Raw genomic sequence first — 16,803 nt, 5'->3', positions numbered from 1 at the left:
GCTGTGGGCCTGTAGCCTACAGTGTCCTGAGCCTCGCATGGTACTCAGAGAAAGGCCTAGTTGTACCCCACAAGACTCCCAGAATCTGTCACTCACTGACATAAGCCAGTTGTCTGCTCTCCAGCGGTAACTGCAGCAGTTGTTTCCAGAGGAGCAGGGAGAAGGTTCTGGAAGGTTCTAGAATTTCTGTCTCGTGCTTCTGTTTTACTGGTTGAGATTTTATATCTATTAGTATCGCATACATCCAGCAGTACATGCACACCGCATATGAAGCAAATCCTGGAGGGCGTGTTCAAATGACCTGACTCAGTGGACATATGCTGAAAAGAGAGGCCTGTGGAAGAGAATGGTGCTACTTTCTAGGCAAGGGAACTCCCCATTTCTGGTCTGCTTGTCTCCTCATCAAGGAAGGAAGAACAGGAGTTGGTCTTGGAAAAGAAAAGAGGGCAGAGGGATTTTGAACTCCGGGTGGTCATTTCCTGGTGCCTCCTGGTGAGAATGCAGGGACCAGTTCATATCCATCCCAGCACACAGCTGCCAGCGGTTTACAGCCCTTCTGGCAGATCCCACTACCTGCCACTTAACAGGAGTTTGGCATAGTGGTGTGAAGTCCTCTGAGGTCCCTCAGATGGGCTCTGTATTCCGAGCCATGCAAGTTCCTCAGCATCTGGAAGCATCCCTTTGAACCCACATCACCTTTCTTCCTAGTACTATGGTGGAAATGATCGTAAATACAGCAGTAGGGAAATACAGAGCTGGCTGTCCCAGGAGCCTGTCACCCCGACAGAGGAGAGGAATGCAGGTGTGGGGATGCCTGACAGCCTCAGACAGAGGGAGCCTCCGTTCTTTCCTGTTCTGTGTCTCCCTCCACCCCTAGCGGGAACTCTGCTCAGCTGACTCTGTCGGACCAGAGCAGGCCAAGGGTACAGGCTGGAGGAGGCGGCGCTCTTTTGGTTTCTAACTTGGCCAAAGTTCATCTTTCCTGCAGGGTACGGCTGACCCTCTGTCACATGGCCCTGGCTGACTTCTGCTTCCTCTGTCCGTCCTGTCACCTGTCCGCCTCTCCCTTAGCCTCAGATCACACAAGACTGTGTCCGCTTCCATCCTTGAACTTGATGGCTGCAGTGTGCACCCTCAAATCCGGGGTCAGGCTGGAGGAGTCGTCTAGGCAGGGACTTGTGAGGGAGTCTCCTGGTTGCTGTGGAGAGTGGGGTAGGGGGTGTATGGGTTCAGGAACAAGACTGTCTAGATTTGAACGCGCTCACTTCTGAGCAGTGGCTGTACACTAGACAATACATCTCTTCAAGCCGCCTTTTTCTATCGTAAAAATGAGACAATTACGGAAGAAGATAAAGAATGCGTCTCATACACAATAACGACCGGACAAATGAGAGCTACTATTCATCCGTAGCAGTGGAACACCATTAAATGATGGAATGAAAAGAATCTGCTTTGAGCGATGGTGCGGCTGCTCAGTCAGGAAAGTGCCGACCTGAATTCAGTGCCCAGAACCCACTTTTGAAGAAGCCAGATGCGGCAGCAGATCCTTTCACCCCAGCACTGGGGAGGGAGAGATGTGAGGGCTTGTGGTGCTCACTGGCCTCTACTGCTTCTCAAGTTCCAAGTCAGTGAGAGACCCTGACTTAGAAAATAAGGTGGTTGTCCTTTGGCCTCTCCGGCTATACACATGCACACACAAGGGTATTCATACAGTTCCACATGGAAATCAATCCTTATTTTCTAAAAGCAAGAGAGACTCTGCCATCTTCCTGGTGAGTCTCAAGGTCGTGGCGAGCTCTCCACCTCAATTATCTAAGCCGTCTGCTCTTTCTGCTGCCCGCCCTTTGGCCAGACACCGCCAACAGCTCCGGCAGAGGGCGGAAGGAAAAGAAAAGACTTGTGATAATTGAGTCCCTGTCCGTGGCTCCGAGGGAGACCGAGAGCCTGCAGTGGTCCCCACACATAGCATCCTAGAGAGCATCCCAGCCTCACCTGGTAGTGGAGCATGTGAGATGCTGAGCCCTGACCTTGTATAGCCCTGGGCAAGAATCAGCTGTTTGTGTCTCCTAGGCTCTGTGTCTCTGCACAGTGACCCTTTGTGGACCTCCAAGAACATCTGGGGCTGTAACAACTCCCTCTTCTACCTCTCCTTTGATAGTTCCCAGAGATGGTGGAAATGTACGTAGAGAAGAGGGTGGATAAAGAGAGACCTGAAGTAACCCTGGGCATCGTGCCAGGAGGACCCCTGGGTGACATGGTGTCAGCACTGAGTGAATCCGTGTGAGGAGGGGTTGGGTACTGTCATCGTTCTCTTTGTCCTTGATACTGGTGACAGATAGGTAGACAGGAGACTGTTTTTAAAGCTAGCCTGGTGTTGCATGGCTTTTCCTGGGGGCAGGTGCACAAATGTTCATTCACCCCAGATAGGGCCCCAGGGACAGAATAAGGAAACAACTCTACCCAAGTCCAGCCTGGTGGAGCAGTGAGTCTATTGGGCTTGCTTACAGGAGCATGCGTGGGTGGTACAGGAACATGGCTGCTTTCGGGCAGAGGCATAAGCAGCCTCCCACAGCACTTGGCAGCCCTTAGACGTTCCTAAGAAGGGAGCCACTTTAGAAAGAGCCTGGAAATGGGTTGGTCTCACTAGGGTCTGTGCAGTTCAGCATAAACGCTCTGATTCAAGAAGGCAGAGCCGGGTCAGAGCAGCGGACGCTTCCAAACAACATCGCCCATGTCATCCCTCACATTCCAGGGCAGCTGTCACAAGGCGGTGCAGTGGTGCATCCTATAGTCCTAGCACTTGGAGGGTGAAGGCCGGAGGATTAGGGGTTCAAAATCAGCCTCAGTTACATAGTGCACGTAGTGAGTTTGAGGCTAGCCTGGGCTACAGTGAGACCCTGTCTCAAGAAAAGACACACAACAAAGAAAGATAATTACTAATTAACAGGGAGTATCCAATCACAGATGAGTTTACCACACTCAAGGCAAAAGTCCAGCTTGTGTCTCTTTGATGTGTTTAGCCAGGAACAGAGAAATCTTAAAGAGATGTTAAACTCGAGTCAATATATTAAGGACGGAGACTTCTGTCTTTAATTAAAGGAGACCTTTTTTTTAAATGCCCTTATTTTTAACTATTTATTTTATGTGCACAGGTGTTTTGCCTGCACATTTATCTATGTGAGGGTGTTGAATCACTTGGAGCTGGGGCTACAGACAGTTATGAGCAGCCATATGGGTGATGGAAATTGAACCTGGGTCCTCTGGAAGAGCAGCCAGTGTTCTTAACTGCTGAGCCATCTCTCCAGCCCTGAGAAGACTTTTTAATGACTCAAGGAAGCATTGAGACCGCATGATAGTTTGATTTGATACTGTGATGTGAACCTGTGATTCTGACATGCGTTCTAAGATCCCTGCTGCTGGGGGAGGCTCTCAGACACTCGCTCTAGAGCTGTGTTCTCAACCTTCCTAATGCTGTAACTCTTTAACATAGTTCTTCATGTAGTGGTGACCTCCCCAACCATAAAATTATTTTCACTGCTACTTCATAACTATAATTTTGCTTCTGTTTTAAATCATATGTAGATATCTGATATGTGACCCCTGTGAGAGGGTTATGCGACCCCACAGGAGTCACAACCCAGAGGGTGAGACCCATGGCTCTGGATGGTGGGCATTCCCAAGGCTGTCAGTGACCCTTGTGCATGTCGCCTGTGAGCCTGTGCCACTGCCACGGTGAACACAGGGCTGACACAGCATCACCCAAGCGTGGGGTTCTGTGAGTCAGTCTGCTCCCGCTTCCTCCTGCCTGCCCTGCTGCCTGCCTGTGTCACACGGCTGCTGATAGAGCACCGGTGATGAAGGATGAGTCCAGAGTCAAAGATACCAGGCTCCATATCCTTACAGCTTGACATCACACAGGATGGGGCTCTAGATCCCTCACCATGGCCGGCTCAGGTGGAAACTAGTCCCGTTGCTTCTGCTTTTGCTGCTGCTGCTGCTGCTGGTGTTGCTGGTGGTGTTGCTGGTGTTGCTGTTGGTGCTGGTGCTGCTGGTGCTGATGTTGCTGGTGTTGCTGGTGGTGTTGCTGGTGTTGCTGCTGGTGCTGCTGCTGCTGGTGGTGCTGGTGCTGCTGCTGCTGGTACTGATGCTGGTGTTGCTGGTGTTGCTGGTATTTCTGGTGTTGCTGGTATTGCTGGTGTTGCTGGTGCTGCTGCTGGTGTTGCTGGTGCTGCTGCTGGTGTTGCTGGTATTTCTGGTGTTGCTGGTATTGCTGGTGTTGCTGGTGGTGTTGCTGGTGTTGCTGGCGCTGCTGCTGCCACAAAGATGACATTTCTGGAACTCCTACAGTTGTATGTGGTTTTCTAATGTTCTAAAGGAGAGCGCCCCAGCCTCATCCATCATGAAACTCAGCTCTGTGCTTGTGTATGAGGTTATAGACATGTATCAGCATACCTGCCTTTCTGGGGGGTTCTGGGACTGATGGCTCCGTGTAGCTGCTTTGTCCAGGAAATAATGATATGATTTCTACTGGAGACTTAAAAATTTTAATCACATTTATTTATTTGTGTGCGTGTGTGTGCTCACATGTGTGTGTGTGCGTGTGTGCTCACATGTGTGTGTGCTCGCATGTGTGTGCGTGTGTGTGCACGTGTGCGTGTGTGTGCACGTGTGCGTGTGTGTGCATGTGTGCGTGTGTGTGCGCGTGTGTGCGTGTGTGTGCGTGTGTGCACGATCCGACCTCAAGTCCCCATTCTTGTGCCACAAGTGCTTCACCCCCTGAGATGGTCCTCCAATCCCTTAGCAGTGAGCTGCACTTACTCCAGGAGAAGTCATTAAGCCTGATGACCTGAGTTTGACCCTGGGGACCCGCTTGGTAGGAGAAAACCAATTTCTTCAAGTTGTTTTCTTAACCTCCACATGTAAATCGTAGCATATACAAGTATGTGGGGGGGTATGCACACGCACACACATGCGAGCACACACACACGTGCACACACACGTGCACACACACGCACACACACATGCGAGCACACACACATGCACACGTGCACACACATGCACACACATGCACACACATGCACACACATGCGAGCACACACACATGCACACACACACGTGTACACACACATGCGAGCACACACACACGCACACATGCACACACACGCACACACAACATGCGAGCACACACACACACGCACACGTGCACACACACGCACACACATGCGAGCACACACACACGCACACGCGCACACACACGCACACATGCACACACACGCACACACATGCGAGCACACACACGCACACGCGCACACACACGCACACATGCACACACACATGTGAGCACACACACGCACACACACATGTGAGCACACACACGCACGCAAATAAATAAATGTGATTAAAATTTTTAAGTCTCCAGTAGAAATCATATCATTATTTCCTGGACAAAGCAGCTACATGGAGCCATCAGTCCGAGTTATTCCCTTTATCGCTCTATAAATTCGACAGTACACAGTGCTGTGGGCTCCTCTGGGGCTTACAGCCGCTGCCTTCCACAGGCGCAGGCCGGTAGGCTGCTTCAGACAAGTCGAGCCTGTCTTAATTGACTCTTTTGTGTATTTCTTGATTCATTGCTCTCAGCGGAGTTGCTCTTGTTCTGATGATGGTGTTTGTCAGTGCTGGCATTACGGGATGGAAGTGGCCCCAGAGGCTGGCGGCGGCACAGGTGTGCTCATTTGTGTGACTCACTGGAGTGTGAAGGAGAGATGCGTTTTTGGAGGGTGTCTCCCACATCTCTTTGTCAGGTCTCCCCTGGAGTCTGCCTGACTCTGTCAGTTAAGTGGCTACCGTGGATCCTTTTGATAAGGGTGGGAGTTGGCCAAGTTTAAGTCAACAGTCTCAGAGAGAACATGGTCCCATCTTGGTTTTCCAGGGTGTCAGCATCCAGGAGGGGCTTTTTGACATTGTGACATAGCATATTCATCTACAAAGTTGACTGTCAAGGATCCTGCCCAAAAATGATATCATAATTCTCTTGTGTTTTAAGTAAGTTTCCAGTGTGTTGGGCAATACTCTCAGCTACCCTTGGCCACAGGCGGCTTGCAGGCTGCAGGTTAGATACACCTGGTGGACATTTATGCAGAAGCCTGGAACCTGAAGATCCTTTAGTCTGCCTAAGAACTCTCTTAGAACAGCCAGTGGACCGATGTTCAGATAATCTAATTCCAAGAAAGATGGTGCTAATTTCAGGTGGGGTTCAAGGAGTATCCCACATATCTTGACTTCTTACAGTGTTTATGCCGCTTTTGACCTCCTGACCCCTCACAATTATTAGCACCACCAGGTGATCTCCTGGCTGTTGTCGTTTTGGTTGTTTTTTAGTGGATGCCTCCCTCCCCACTGGACTGTACAATCAAATGTGAGAGCAGCCCGCTTTTTGTGTGAAAGTAACAGATTGCAGCAGTAGGGCGATAAGAGTCTTTCCAGCATGAACTGATGGACTCTGGGGTCCTTCGGTCTGCTAAACCCAGAGAAAGACAAACCTCAGAACAGTCTCTAAACCATGGAGAGACAGCCCTGCGAAGAGCTGGATAAACCCTTCATGGTCTCTGGCTGGAGAGGAGAACAGAACAAAGCATGGTCCAGCGCTGTGCGCTGTGCGCTGTGCCATTGGATATGGTTTATGTAACCTTACACAGAGACCGCAATGCCACACCACAGGCAAAAGGACAGTGGGACACCTGGCTTTGCCTAAGAAGCTTAAGATCTCATGGCTGAGATGCAGAGGAAGCCCAGCATCCTCTGATGGGGCAGAGAGGTTGATCATGGCTCATGCGCCCTCCAGATTAGTATTGTGTGCTCAGCACCAGCGGAAAACACACAGAGGGATAAATATTTGCTTGAGGAATGTCTCTCTGACACTTGGAGGTACGTCTCCCACCTCCAAGAAGCCAGTCGCCAGCCCCATCAGTCCCGCATTAGAATCGGAAGAAAACGATCCCCACAGCAAGAGACCCGTCGTTTGGTACATCCAGCGGAGATAATGTGGCCAGCGTGCAGTGGCACTGAATACTGATAAGGATGTGACAGGCCACGCTTAGACTTGATGTCACATTCAGATGGTAGCTGAGAGATGAAAAGCAAACAGAAATTAATCCCCCTCCAGGAATCTCATACACATTCACTTAGTGCTTGCCTTCCGCTCAGCAGTCTGCCTCCTGTTCTCCCCATTAATAACTATAATCAAATATCCATGATCGCTTTCCACCAACCGGGTAATTGCTCCTGCTTCCTCATTTTCTGGGATGGGCGATGTGTTCACAAGATGGGGCAGTTGTGTAACTGTTCTGCCCGTGTGAACTCCGGAAGTCAGCCGTGCCCTGCAGCTGTGGATGCCAGCCCACTTGCTCTCTCTGGAGTGAAGGAAGGAAGGAATTTTATTGTGCTATTTTTAGACTTCAATTTAGATTTCAGCCGTTATGATACTGTGTGCCTGGATAGATAGAGATGTCTGCACACAATTCCTTGGTACAATTGTGCGTCTGCCCTGGGCTCCAGCAGGTCCCAGATTTCATCTCAGCCTGTTGCCCCAGCGATGCCCTGACACACTGACCTTTTGTTCAGCGGAGACCTGCTGGGTCCTAGGGTGATGGTGCCTCCTGCACTTGCTCTTCCCTGTACATGTGTAATGGGCGCCCCACAATTCTGTGTAAATAGACTCAGTTCCTGGCTATCTTTGCATTTTGGAGATGATTTTCCAGAGGTGGTAGATGGAAGCTGCACCAAGAGGGTTGGTTTCCTTTCTCACAAACCGGACGGGTGTGGGCACTGGGGCGCCTTTGCCTCAACTGCGGTCGGAGGCTTTGGAGCTGAGCAGAACTCCTAGGTTTTCAGCATGGCAAACAAGTTTGTGAGAAACTCCAAGGGGATTTACGGGCACGTCGGACGTACCCACCTGAGCCTGTGTGTGTGGTGTTGTAGGTACTGTGTTAGCACCTGGGCCAGTTCAGATCTCTTTGCATTTGAAGCTTTTGGTACTGGGACACAGTGGCTATCACTCATCAGTGTCACCGTGTGTCCCATAGGGTGCCAACACTGACGTCACACACCACCCCTTTGAACTACACAGGTCAGAAAATTGGATTTCAACAAGATTTCCCAAGTGACTTAAGGTGATCTGTATGCACATCAATCCCCTTCCACTTCTTCTCCTTTTCTTCCTCAGCTTTACCCTCCTTTTCCTCTCCCCTTCTTCCTCCCCTCCTTTCTCATCCTCTCCCTCCTCTTCTCCCCCATCTACCTCCACTTTCTCCTGGTCCTTCTTCTACAAATTGCAAACCTTTAAACAATCTGCTATGGTTTGACTATCTATGGCATGTCTCAGTTAAAATCCTGATCCTTAATCTTCAGGGCAGTGGCCACCAGGGTGTAGCCCTCATCAATGATGATGAACATTAGCATCCATTAGCAAGTGGTCCTTGCTTCTCCCGCCACATGAGGAATGCAGCTAGACAGGACCATCACGAGGAGTTGTTCCCTTACAAGACACCAGGTTTTCTGGTACCTTGATCTTATTTTATATATTCAAACCTCAACATATGCATGCATACATATATTCACATATATCTACAGATGTCAGTTTTGTCCTTTTCAGTTGCTTAGAAAAGTTTCTGCCATTTCAACATTGTGCAGATAATTTGAAAATAGTGTTTGGTTCTTGAGCAGCTGAGAAGCCAGCTAGAATGGTTTATCCCTTGTTTACTCTGAGACTTTAATTTTTAATGTAGTCGTTTCGTAACAGTTACTCACAAGGAAGGCCTCCCTCTGGTGACCTTTATGAGGATGGATATGTTTCCAGCTTCCCTGGATGTTTGTTCAGTTCATTAGGTCATTCCTGAGCACCTGTGGTGAGTAACACCTTCCTGGGATTTAAAGAAGGGGGGCATGAAATATTCAGGAGCCCCTTTAAATATGAAAAGGAAGGCATGTGTCTGACCAGTGGAATGAAATGTGATGTGGTTATATTAAGAACCCTGCCAGATGCCATATGGTTCAGAGGAAGGCAACATGCTTGAGTGTGGAGTTTGGGGAGATAAGGATAATAGGGGTTTTGATATTGACCTTAAAGAACAGGTTAGATTTTAAAATAATAATGACAGCATCAATAATAATAATAAAAGTCATAGTAGTAGTAGTAAGAGTTATTGGATTCCATGACCTGCATGTGAAGGTCAGAACAGATTTTATTTATTTTATTTTTTATTGATTTTTATTGAGCTCTACATTTTTCTCTGCTCCCCTCCCTGCCTCTCCCCTCCCCTTCAACCCTCTCCCAAGGTCTCCATGCTCCCAATTTACTCAGGAGATCTTGCAAGACAGATTTTAAGAGTCACCTCTGTTCTTTCACTCTGTTCAGGGATCAGACTTGAGTCATCCAGGGTACGTTGCCAAGTCCGATTTTACCCACTGACCAGTTAGGGCTGGGATTTAATGAGAGACAATTTGAGAGATTAAAAGGCACAAAAAATAACCACCTGTCGTTAGAAACCATGTGTCTCTTCTGGAAGGGTGAAAGGGCCATTCTGATGGCATCCGAGGAACACACAGAAAGCGGTATAGAAGGGTCCAGAGCAAGCACACGTCCAGCGGATGTCTCCTGGGTGACCCTGGAGCCTGCCAAGTTGCCAGACATCTGTACCTCTCACAAGCTGATGGAATGGGAGCACCTGAAGGCTGGGGTTCATATCCTAAACCAGGATACTTAATACTTCCTCCTTGAAACTGTCCGTCCAGTTACGTCCCTGTCCAACTACACAATGGTGAAAGTGGACAAGTAAAAACACACACTGCTGTCTCCACTTGGCACATCCCAAAGTCACCTGGGAAGGGAGTCTAAATTGAAGAATCGCCCAGATCAGGTTGGCCCATGGGTATGTCTGTGAGGGATTGACTTGATTAATTGATATAGGAGGGTCCAGCCCACTGTGGGGAGCCCCATTCCCCAGAAAAATGGCCATGGGCTATATAAAAAGTCAGCTGAATTTAAGTCTGAAAGAGAGCCAGCAAGCAAACCTTCTCCTTGGTTCCTGCTGTGCTTCCTTGGCTGCGAGTGACTTCCCAGGCTGAAGGTAACACTGTAGGAAAAGCCAGCAGGCCTACCTTTGAGTGCCTCCCCAGACTTCCCTCAGTGATAGACTGTGAACGTAAGCCAAATAGATGCTTCCTCCCTTCAGTTGCTCAGTGTTTTATCACAAGAACAGGAAGGGAAGTAGGGCTCCTGTTTCTGCACATTGTTGCTAATCTGCAGCTTTGGAAGTGTTTATGCCACCCATGGCTGGCTGGCTTTACCATAATAAGAAAGGGAAGCCAGCCATGCTTGTGTGTGAGTTCGGAGACACCTGGACTCCTTCACCAGCACAGCAGAGTTCTGCTCCAACACAGCACTCCGTTCTGCTCACAGCTGGTGAGACATGGATATGGGGGTGTCTTAGTAAGACAGACCCTCCCCCAAGGGGGTGCCTTCAGGTCACATGCCAGCAGTAGCCATCAGATGAGGTTCCAGGGCCATTGCCCATGGTCCATCCAGCCCAGTGTCTCCAGCATGGACAACTGTCTCACCGGGCAAGAGTCCAAGAAGTACTAGGTGAAAACCATGTGACCCTTCACTCGTAGCAGTTCTGAGCCTTGTTCCCATAAAGCCGACATGTGCTCTGTGGACAAGGTTAGCCCAGATCCCAGAGAAAGGATAAACACTGGATGTCTGACTGTAGGAATGGCAGGGTTGAAAGTATGTTTTGAAACCTCTAATTACTACAATGTGAGGTTGTTTGGGCACTAAATGACATAATGACATAATATACCCACAGCGCCATCCAGTAACTGTGGATATGGGGGCTTAGTCTGAATTGTCAATTTGGTTGGATTTGAGAAGTGACTAGGAAATTACAATATACTTCTGTGCTGTGGAATAATCCTTCTGTTTATTGTGAATATATGTTGCTATAATTGGTTTAATAAGCAAACTGGCTGGCCAATGGCTGAACAGGATAAAGTTAGGTGGGAAAGTCAAACTGAGAATAATGGGAGGAGGAAGGGTGGAGTCAGAAGAGTCGCTGGCCAGATGGAAAACAAATTAGACACACAAAATGGGATAGAGGTAAAAGCCACAAGTCTTGGTGTAGCACATAGATTAATAGAAATGAATTTAGCTGTAAGATCTAGTTAGTAATAAGCCTGAGCTATTGGCCAAACAGCTATATTTTGTATTAAGTCTCCGAGTCATTTATTTGGGAAGCAGCTGCAGGTTATTAGGGAGCAGGCAGTTAGGACAGGAAAACTCCACCTATACCTGTAGGCATATCTGTGAGGGTGTTTCTAGAGAGGAGAAGAGCAGCCTTGAGTGTAAGCAGTTTCATCCTGTAGGCTCGGTACATGCTGGAAATCTCAGCACTGGAAAGGCAGAGAAGGGCAGATCCCTGGGACTTGCCAGCCAATCATCATAGCTGAATCGGCAAACTCCAGGTTCAGTGAGAGACCCTTTAAAAACCAAGGTGGACAGTGACTGAGGAAGGCACTGGAGGTTGATCTCTGGCCTCTACATGTGTGTACAGATACACACAAAGTAAAATAAGATTAAGTGTCTTCCTTAGGAATTAAAGGACAGGCCAGAGAGATGGCTCAGTGATTAAGAGCACTGACTGTGTTTGCAGATGGTCCAGGGTCAGTTCCCAGCACCGACTAGGCAGCTCACTACTCTCTGTGACTCAGTCCAGGGGCTTGGATGTCCTTCTGGAGCCATTGCAGACACCAAGCATACACATGGTTCACAAATATGCATGCGGACAAAACACCCATACACATAAATTTTAAAAAAATTTAATTAATAAAAAATAAATCAAAGAATAAAACTTAAACATTTATAGTAGTGGCATTTTCTCTCTATTGGAGACTAGGTTGCCCAGGGAGTAGAAAGAATACAGACCCAGGCATCAGTGGCTTCTGTTGAGAGTTTAGAGCCATCACCCTTCTCTCTGGGTGAATGTTTTCCTCTATTATGGGTCTGTAAAAGGACCTGATTGTTATTATTCATGTCGCTGGTGACCCAAGGCTGCCTGGGTCCCCTGAAGGGTGGGAGATAGACAGATACGCCATGCAGAGAGAGCTTGGGTGTAGAGTTTATTGGGGGGGGGGAAGAAGAGAGAGAAAGAAAAGAAAGAAGTGGGGAGGGGAGGAGGAAAGGGAGCAAGGCAGAAGCTGCTACTCCAGAGGAAGGCTGAACTGAGAGAGAGAACTGGAGAGGAGGCAGGAGATGTGTTTGCCTTCACCTGAAGCAGGAGATTGGGAGTGGGCAGGGCTTGTCTCTTAAAGGGATAGGGTACCCAGGTGACAGGCCAGGCCAGCAGATTTACTTTGATAACACTGATGGTTTTCAAAGTTTCCAGAGAAACTGTTCTGTTCCTTTAAATGAGAGTCAATCAGGAGAGGTGGGTTAGTGACAAGATTACAGACATCTGTGCTAGAACTCAGGGTCCCCAGTTTTTGTTTTTGTTTGAGACAGCATCTCACTCTAGCCCAGGGTAGTCCAGAAATCATTATGTAATCAAGGCTGGAGTTGAACTCACTATAATCCTTCTGCCTCAGCCTCACAAGTACTGGGGTTACACCCATGAGCCACTATGACCGGGATGTTCTACTTCCTCAGTAGAGAGGCAGGCGACCCCCCCCCATCCCTGCATGCCATCACCATCCCCAACAAAGCATGACCACTCTCAGTCCCCCTAGGAGTAGGGCATGGTTGTGGTTGATTGATTTGTTAGGCCTCCTTCAGCTTTTGAGAAAGGAAGAGCAGGGCTGGGTCTCAGGTCTCTACCCAGAGCAGGCACTAAGGTTCAGGCCTCTAAGCCACCTCGTTACTGCTCAAAACATCATCCCTGCTCTCAGGCAGCTGGGTGGCTCAGAGCCATTCATTGGTAAAGCAGTTTTTGTAAATGACCCAATTTCTTTCCTGGGCAAGAAGAGCAGGCATCTCACCACTTCCACACCAACCATGACTCCCTTTAGTACAAACAGATGCAAGGAGCAGATGCCTCAGAAACCCAGCCCTTGAAGAAATTATCACGTGGCCTACAAGGGACAGTGCCGTCTCACGGCCATATATTTGAATTACCGCATGACTTGCACCTCTGAAACTGGCACCTAGACTTTGGCTAGTGTGTTCTAGAGAGAGCTCGGGGCCAGTCCCATATTCAAGCAGGAGACACACCACATTCATCAATCATCGTGGCATTACAGGAGTTAACAAGGGGAATTGTTGACTTCTTTCCTTGGGAGCCAAAAGAGACCTGCAGCTTACCCCATGATTCCTACTGGCCCTATCCCATGATTCCCACCGGCCCTATCCCATGATCCCACTGGCTCATAGGGCCCAGGAGCCACAGAGAAGCTATCACTGCATTGGGCCCCAAGCTGGAAAGCACGCTAGTAAATACCTTCAATTTAAATAGGCAGGGAAGAAGGAAGACAGAGACTCTATATTAAGTCTGCTGGAGGATAAAGTTATCAATTCTGGAAATTAGTCTCGTGCCAGCCTAAGAAATATTAAAGATCACCAAGTCCGATAGCAAGCACATAGGGTTTTGAAATTCATTTCCAGCTTTTTTTGGTATATTTTAAAGTATTTAATACTTGAAGATTTAAATGTACAAATATGGGATGGATATGGTTAGAGAATTGCTCAGACAAAAATATAAACTCTTAAGAACCTAAATTAGAAGATTAAGAGAGCAAGAGTAGAAGAAAGGTCAGAAAGAGAAAAATGAGGCAGAGGCTCAAGAGAAGCAATAAAGGGTAAGATAATAAATCCACAGAAGGACGAAAGAGATGTAAAGATAGGACCAGAAGCCGATGGAGGCGAGACTGAAAATCAATGCCCAGGATTGATGATGCAAAGGGAATGTCTTCAAACAACTAATAAAACAGGGTCTTAGTTACTGCTCTGTTGCTGTGGAAAGACACCATGACCAAAGCGACACATCGAAGAAAGGTTTTATTGACTTACAGTTTCAGAGGTGAGTCCACGGCCATCAAGGCAGGAAGCATGGCGGCAGGCAGGGAGGCCTGGGGCTGGAGAACAGCTGGGAGCTCACATCTGATGAGAGAGAGAGAGAGAGAGAGAGAGAGAGAGAGAGAGAGAGAGAGAGAGAGAGGAGGAGGAGAGGAGAGGAGAAGGGAGGAGAGGAGAGGAGAGGAGAGGAGAGGAGAGGAGAGGAGAGAGAGCGCGAGCACTCACTTGAAATGTCATGGGCTTTTGAAACCGCAAAGCCCGTCCCCAGTGACACCCTTCCTCTGACAAGACCACACCTCCAATTCTTTCTAGTTTTACCAACTGGGGACCAAACATTTCAACATATGATTCTACTGGGGACATTCTCATTCAAACCAACGCAAATAGCAAGCTTCCAATAAGACTGGACAAAGTCAAAAATATCCCACACAGTACAGAAAGGAGAGGTGACTTCAAGAATAAATGATTTTAAAGTGTTTTTTTTTTTTAAATTATGAACAATGGGCTGAGAGATGGCTCAGTGGGTCACAGTGCTTGCCTTGTAAGTCTGGCAACCTGAGTTTTATCCCCTGAACCCATAGTAGAGAATCAACTCCCAAATCATTCTTCTGACATCCACACATGCATCATAGCACACATGTGCATGTGTACACACACACACACACACACACACACACACTAAAAACTCTTAAAAATATGAACAAGCATATAACACTGCATTTCAATTCTATACAAAAATGGGACTAATTTCCACCCAGGATAGAAAATATGAAAACAGGCACAAAGAAATGGAAAGCTTGCCCTGGAGAGATGGTTCAGCAGTTAAGAGCACTTGTTCTTAGACAGGACCCAAGTTTAGTTCCCGGCACCCATGTCAGGAGGCTCACACTGCCTGTGACTCCGGTTCCAGGGCCCCAGGGCCCTCTTCTGCCCTCTACAGGCCCCTGCCCTCAAGGGCACATAGACACATAAAAGTTAATCTTTAAAAAGAAATGGGAAAGTTGAGTTGATGATAAGACTGCCAGCAATTGACTAGTAATGAAATGTCTCCATCAAGTGTCTCGGGAACAGAGTGGGACTCGAGAAAAGAGCGGGCAGGCAGTGGGCACCTACAGAGGTTGTCTGGGGTGATGCAAATCCAGACCCCAAGGCACCACCTTCTATCTATCGAATTGGCTAGAATGAGGAGCCAGGGAGCTGACCAGGCCCAGGCTTGCTAAGGACTGTCCCACCCCAGATCCCTCCTCCCTCCTGCACGGGGCGGGGCCTAGCACAGAAAACTACCATCTCCTTTTTGTTACTTTGGGTTAGCACGGAACACGAATGAGCAGGTATCACGTGTCCTACTTGATGAGATTTCATACAACACGGCACTGGCGGGACCACCAGCACCCAGAGCCCCCAGTGCTCTCCTTGTGATGACCTCCTTCTCCCAAAGTTTTCTCCTAGTTTGACTTCTGATGCCATAGATTTGGTTTGCACTGCGCGCATGTGCGGACATGCGCCGCATGCAAATTGACAATAGGTATTTTATTTCTCTCCGCTTATTTTTGAGACAGGGTCATTCGCTGGACTTGGGGCTTGCCATTCCCATGAGAGTCACTGCTCGGGAAACCCCAGAGATGCTCCAGTCTCCACCTCCCAGGACGGGGGTGCGGGGCTTCCCCCAAACACAGGCTGTGTAAGCTGAGTCGCACACACTGTGATTCTGTGAGGGGAGCATGAGTGAGTGTGTGCTGCTGGGTGGGGTGGGATGGCAGGTGGCAGGCGGCATTGGCCCCTACTGACCGGGGTCCAGGTTATCTGTGTGTCAGTGGATGAGGATTTGCTAGTGGGGTGACATTCCAGGTAGTGAACCAGCACCTGCAGAAGCCTGTGGGTAGGCAGAGCTGGGCGGCTTTGTTGACTCAAAGAGATCCAACAGGTGTGCCATACAGGGTGGCTGTTCTTGGAAGCCCAAACCTAAGAAGGACCCACCTGAATGTCACCAAGCTAGGGAGAGATTGTGGTCCCTCTATGTCCCCAGGTTGATTTTTTTTTTTCTGTAAAGTGTTCTGGAGTGGGAGATGGGAAGCATGAACCAATCACGGAGCTAATTTCCATGTCTGCTTCCTTCTGTCTTAGCTGCAGGTGCCCGCTGCTTGCTAGAGTGTGGGAAGCCGACTTGGAGGCCTGTCAGCTTCTGGTGCAGAGCCTGTGGCTCCAGGAAGCAGGCAGTGGTCCGCATGCAGAAGATGAGAAGCAGGTGGACAGCGTAGGAGAGGCCACCTGGACAGCCTCCCTGGCTGTCCACCCAAGACCCCACCCCGAAGAGGAGAAAACCCCCTCGCAAGAGTCCTGTGAGAGGAACACTCACTCAGCCCCTTTACCACACGGTGCTGGAGGCCAACAGAAGGAGGTTTGTCCTGTGTGGGCGTGGCTTTGTCAGGGGTCCCTTGTGTGGAGCTTGGGGATAAGAACAAACAGAACCGGGGGGGGGGGGCTATAGACCCTCATAAAGTTCCCAAAGTTTATATAACTCTAGAATATGATAACAAAATAGTATATAACTTTTTGAAGCTTAAAACATAGAAGAGCAAAGAGAAAAGCTTGGAACATTAGCTTTTTTTCAGTTTAGATGTCCCCATTGTTTTAATTCATTATAGAATAAGGTAATTAATATAGAATAATATATAGTATACACTATCAATCATATATAATATAGGTTGATATGTAGAACGTGTATTATACATCATATGTTT

The 16,803-nt window shown here is 48.5% G+C and overlaps 1 protein-coding gene across 1 annotated transcript in view; it reads left to right on the top strand.

The window, feature by feature from the left end:
* The window catches only part of Disc1 (DISC1 scaffold protein), a 165,039-nt gene that overhangs the window by 127,876 nt on the left and 20,360 nt on the right, over positions 1 to 16,803 (top strand). Inside the window, exon 12 of the mRNA XM_041650521.1 lies at positions 16,187 to 16,460. Coding sequence (XP_041506455.1) covers positions 16,187 to 16,460 — 274 coding nt within the window. The remainder of the gene's footprint in view (positions 1 to 16,186; positions 16,461 to 16,803) is intronic.

The sequence above is a fragment of the Microtus oregoni genome, unplaced genomic scaffold, assembly GCF_018167655.1.
Source record: "Microtus oregoni isolate MIOR12 unplaced genomic scaffold, Mior012 000004F_ref0000308, whole genome shotgun sequence".
Taxonomy (NCBI): Eukaryota; Metazoa; Chordata; class Mammalia; order Rodentia; family Cricetidae; genus Microtus; species Microtus oregoni.
Note: the sequence above shows the minus strand (reverse complement) of the source record. Positions and strands in the feature narration are given on the sequence as shown.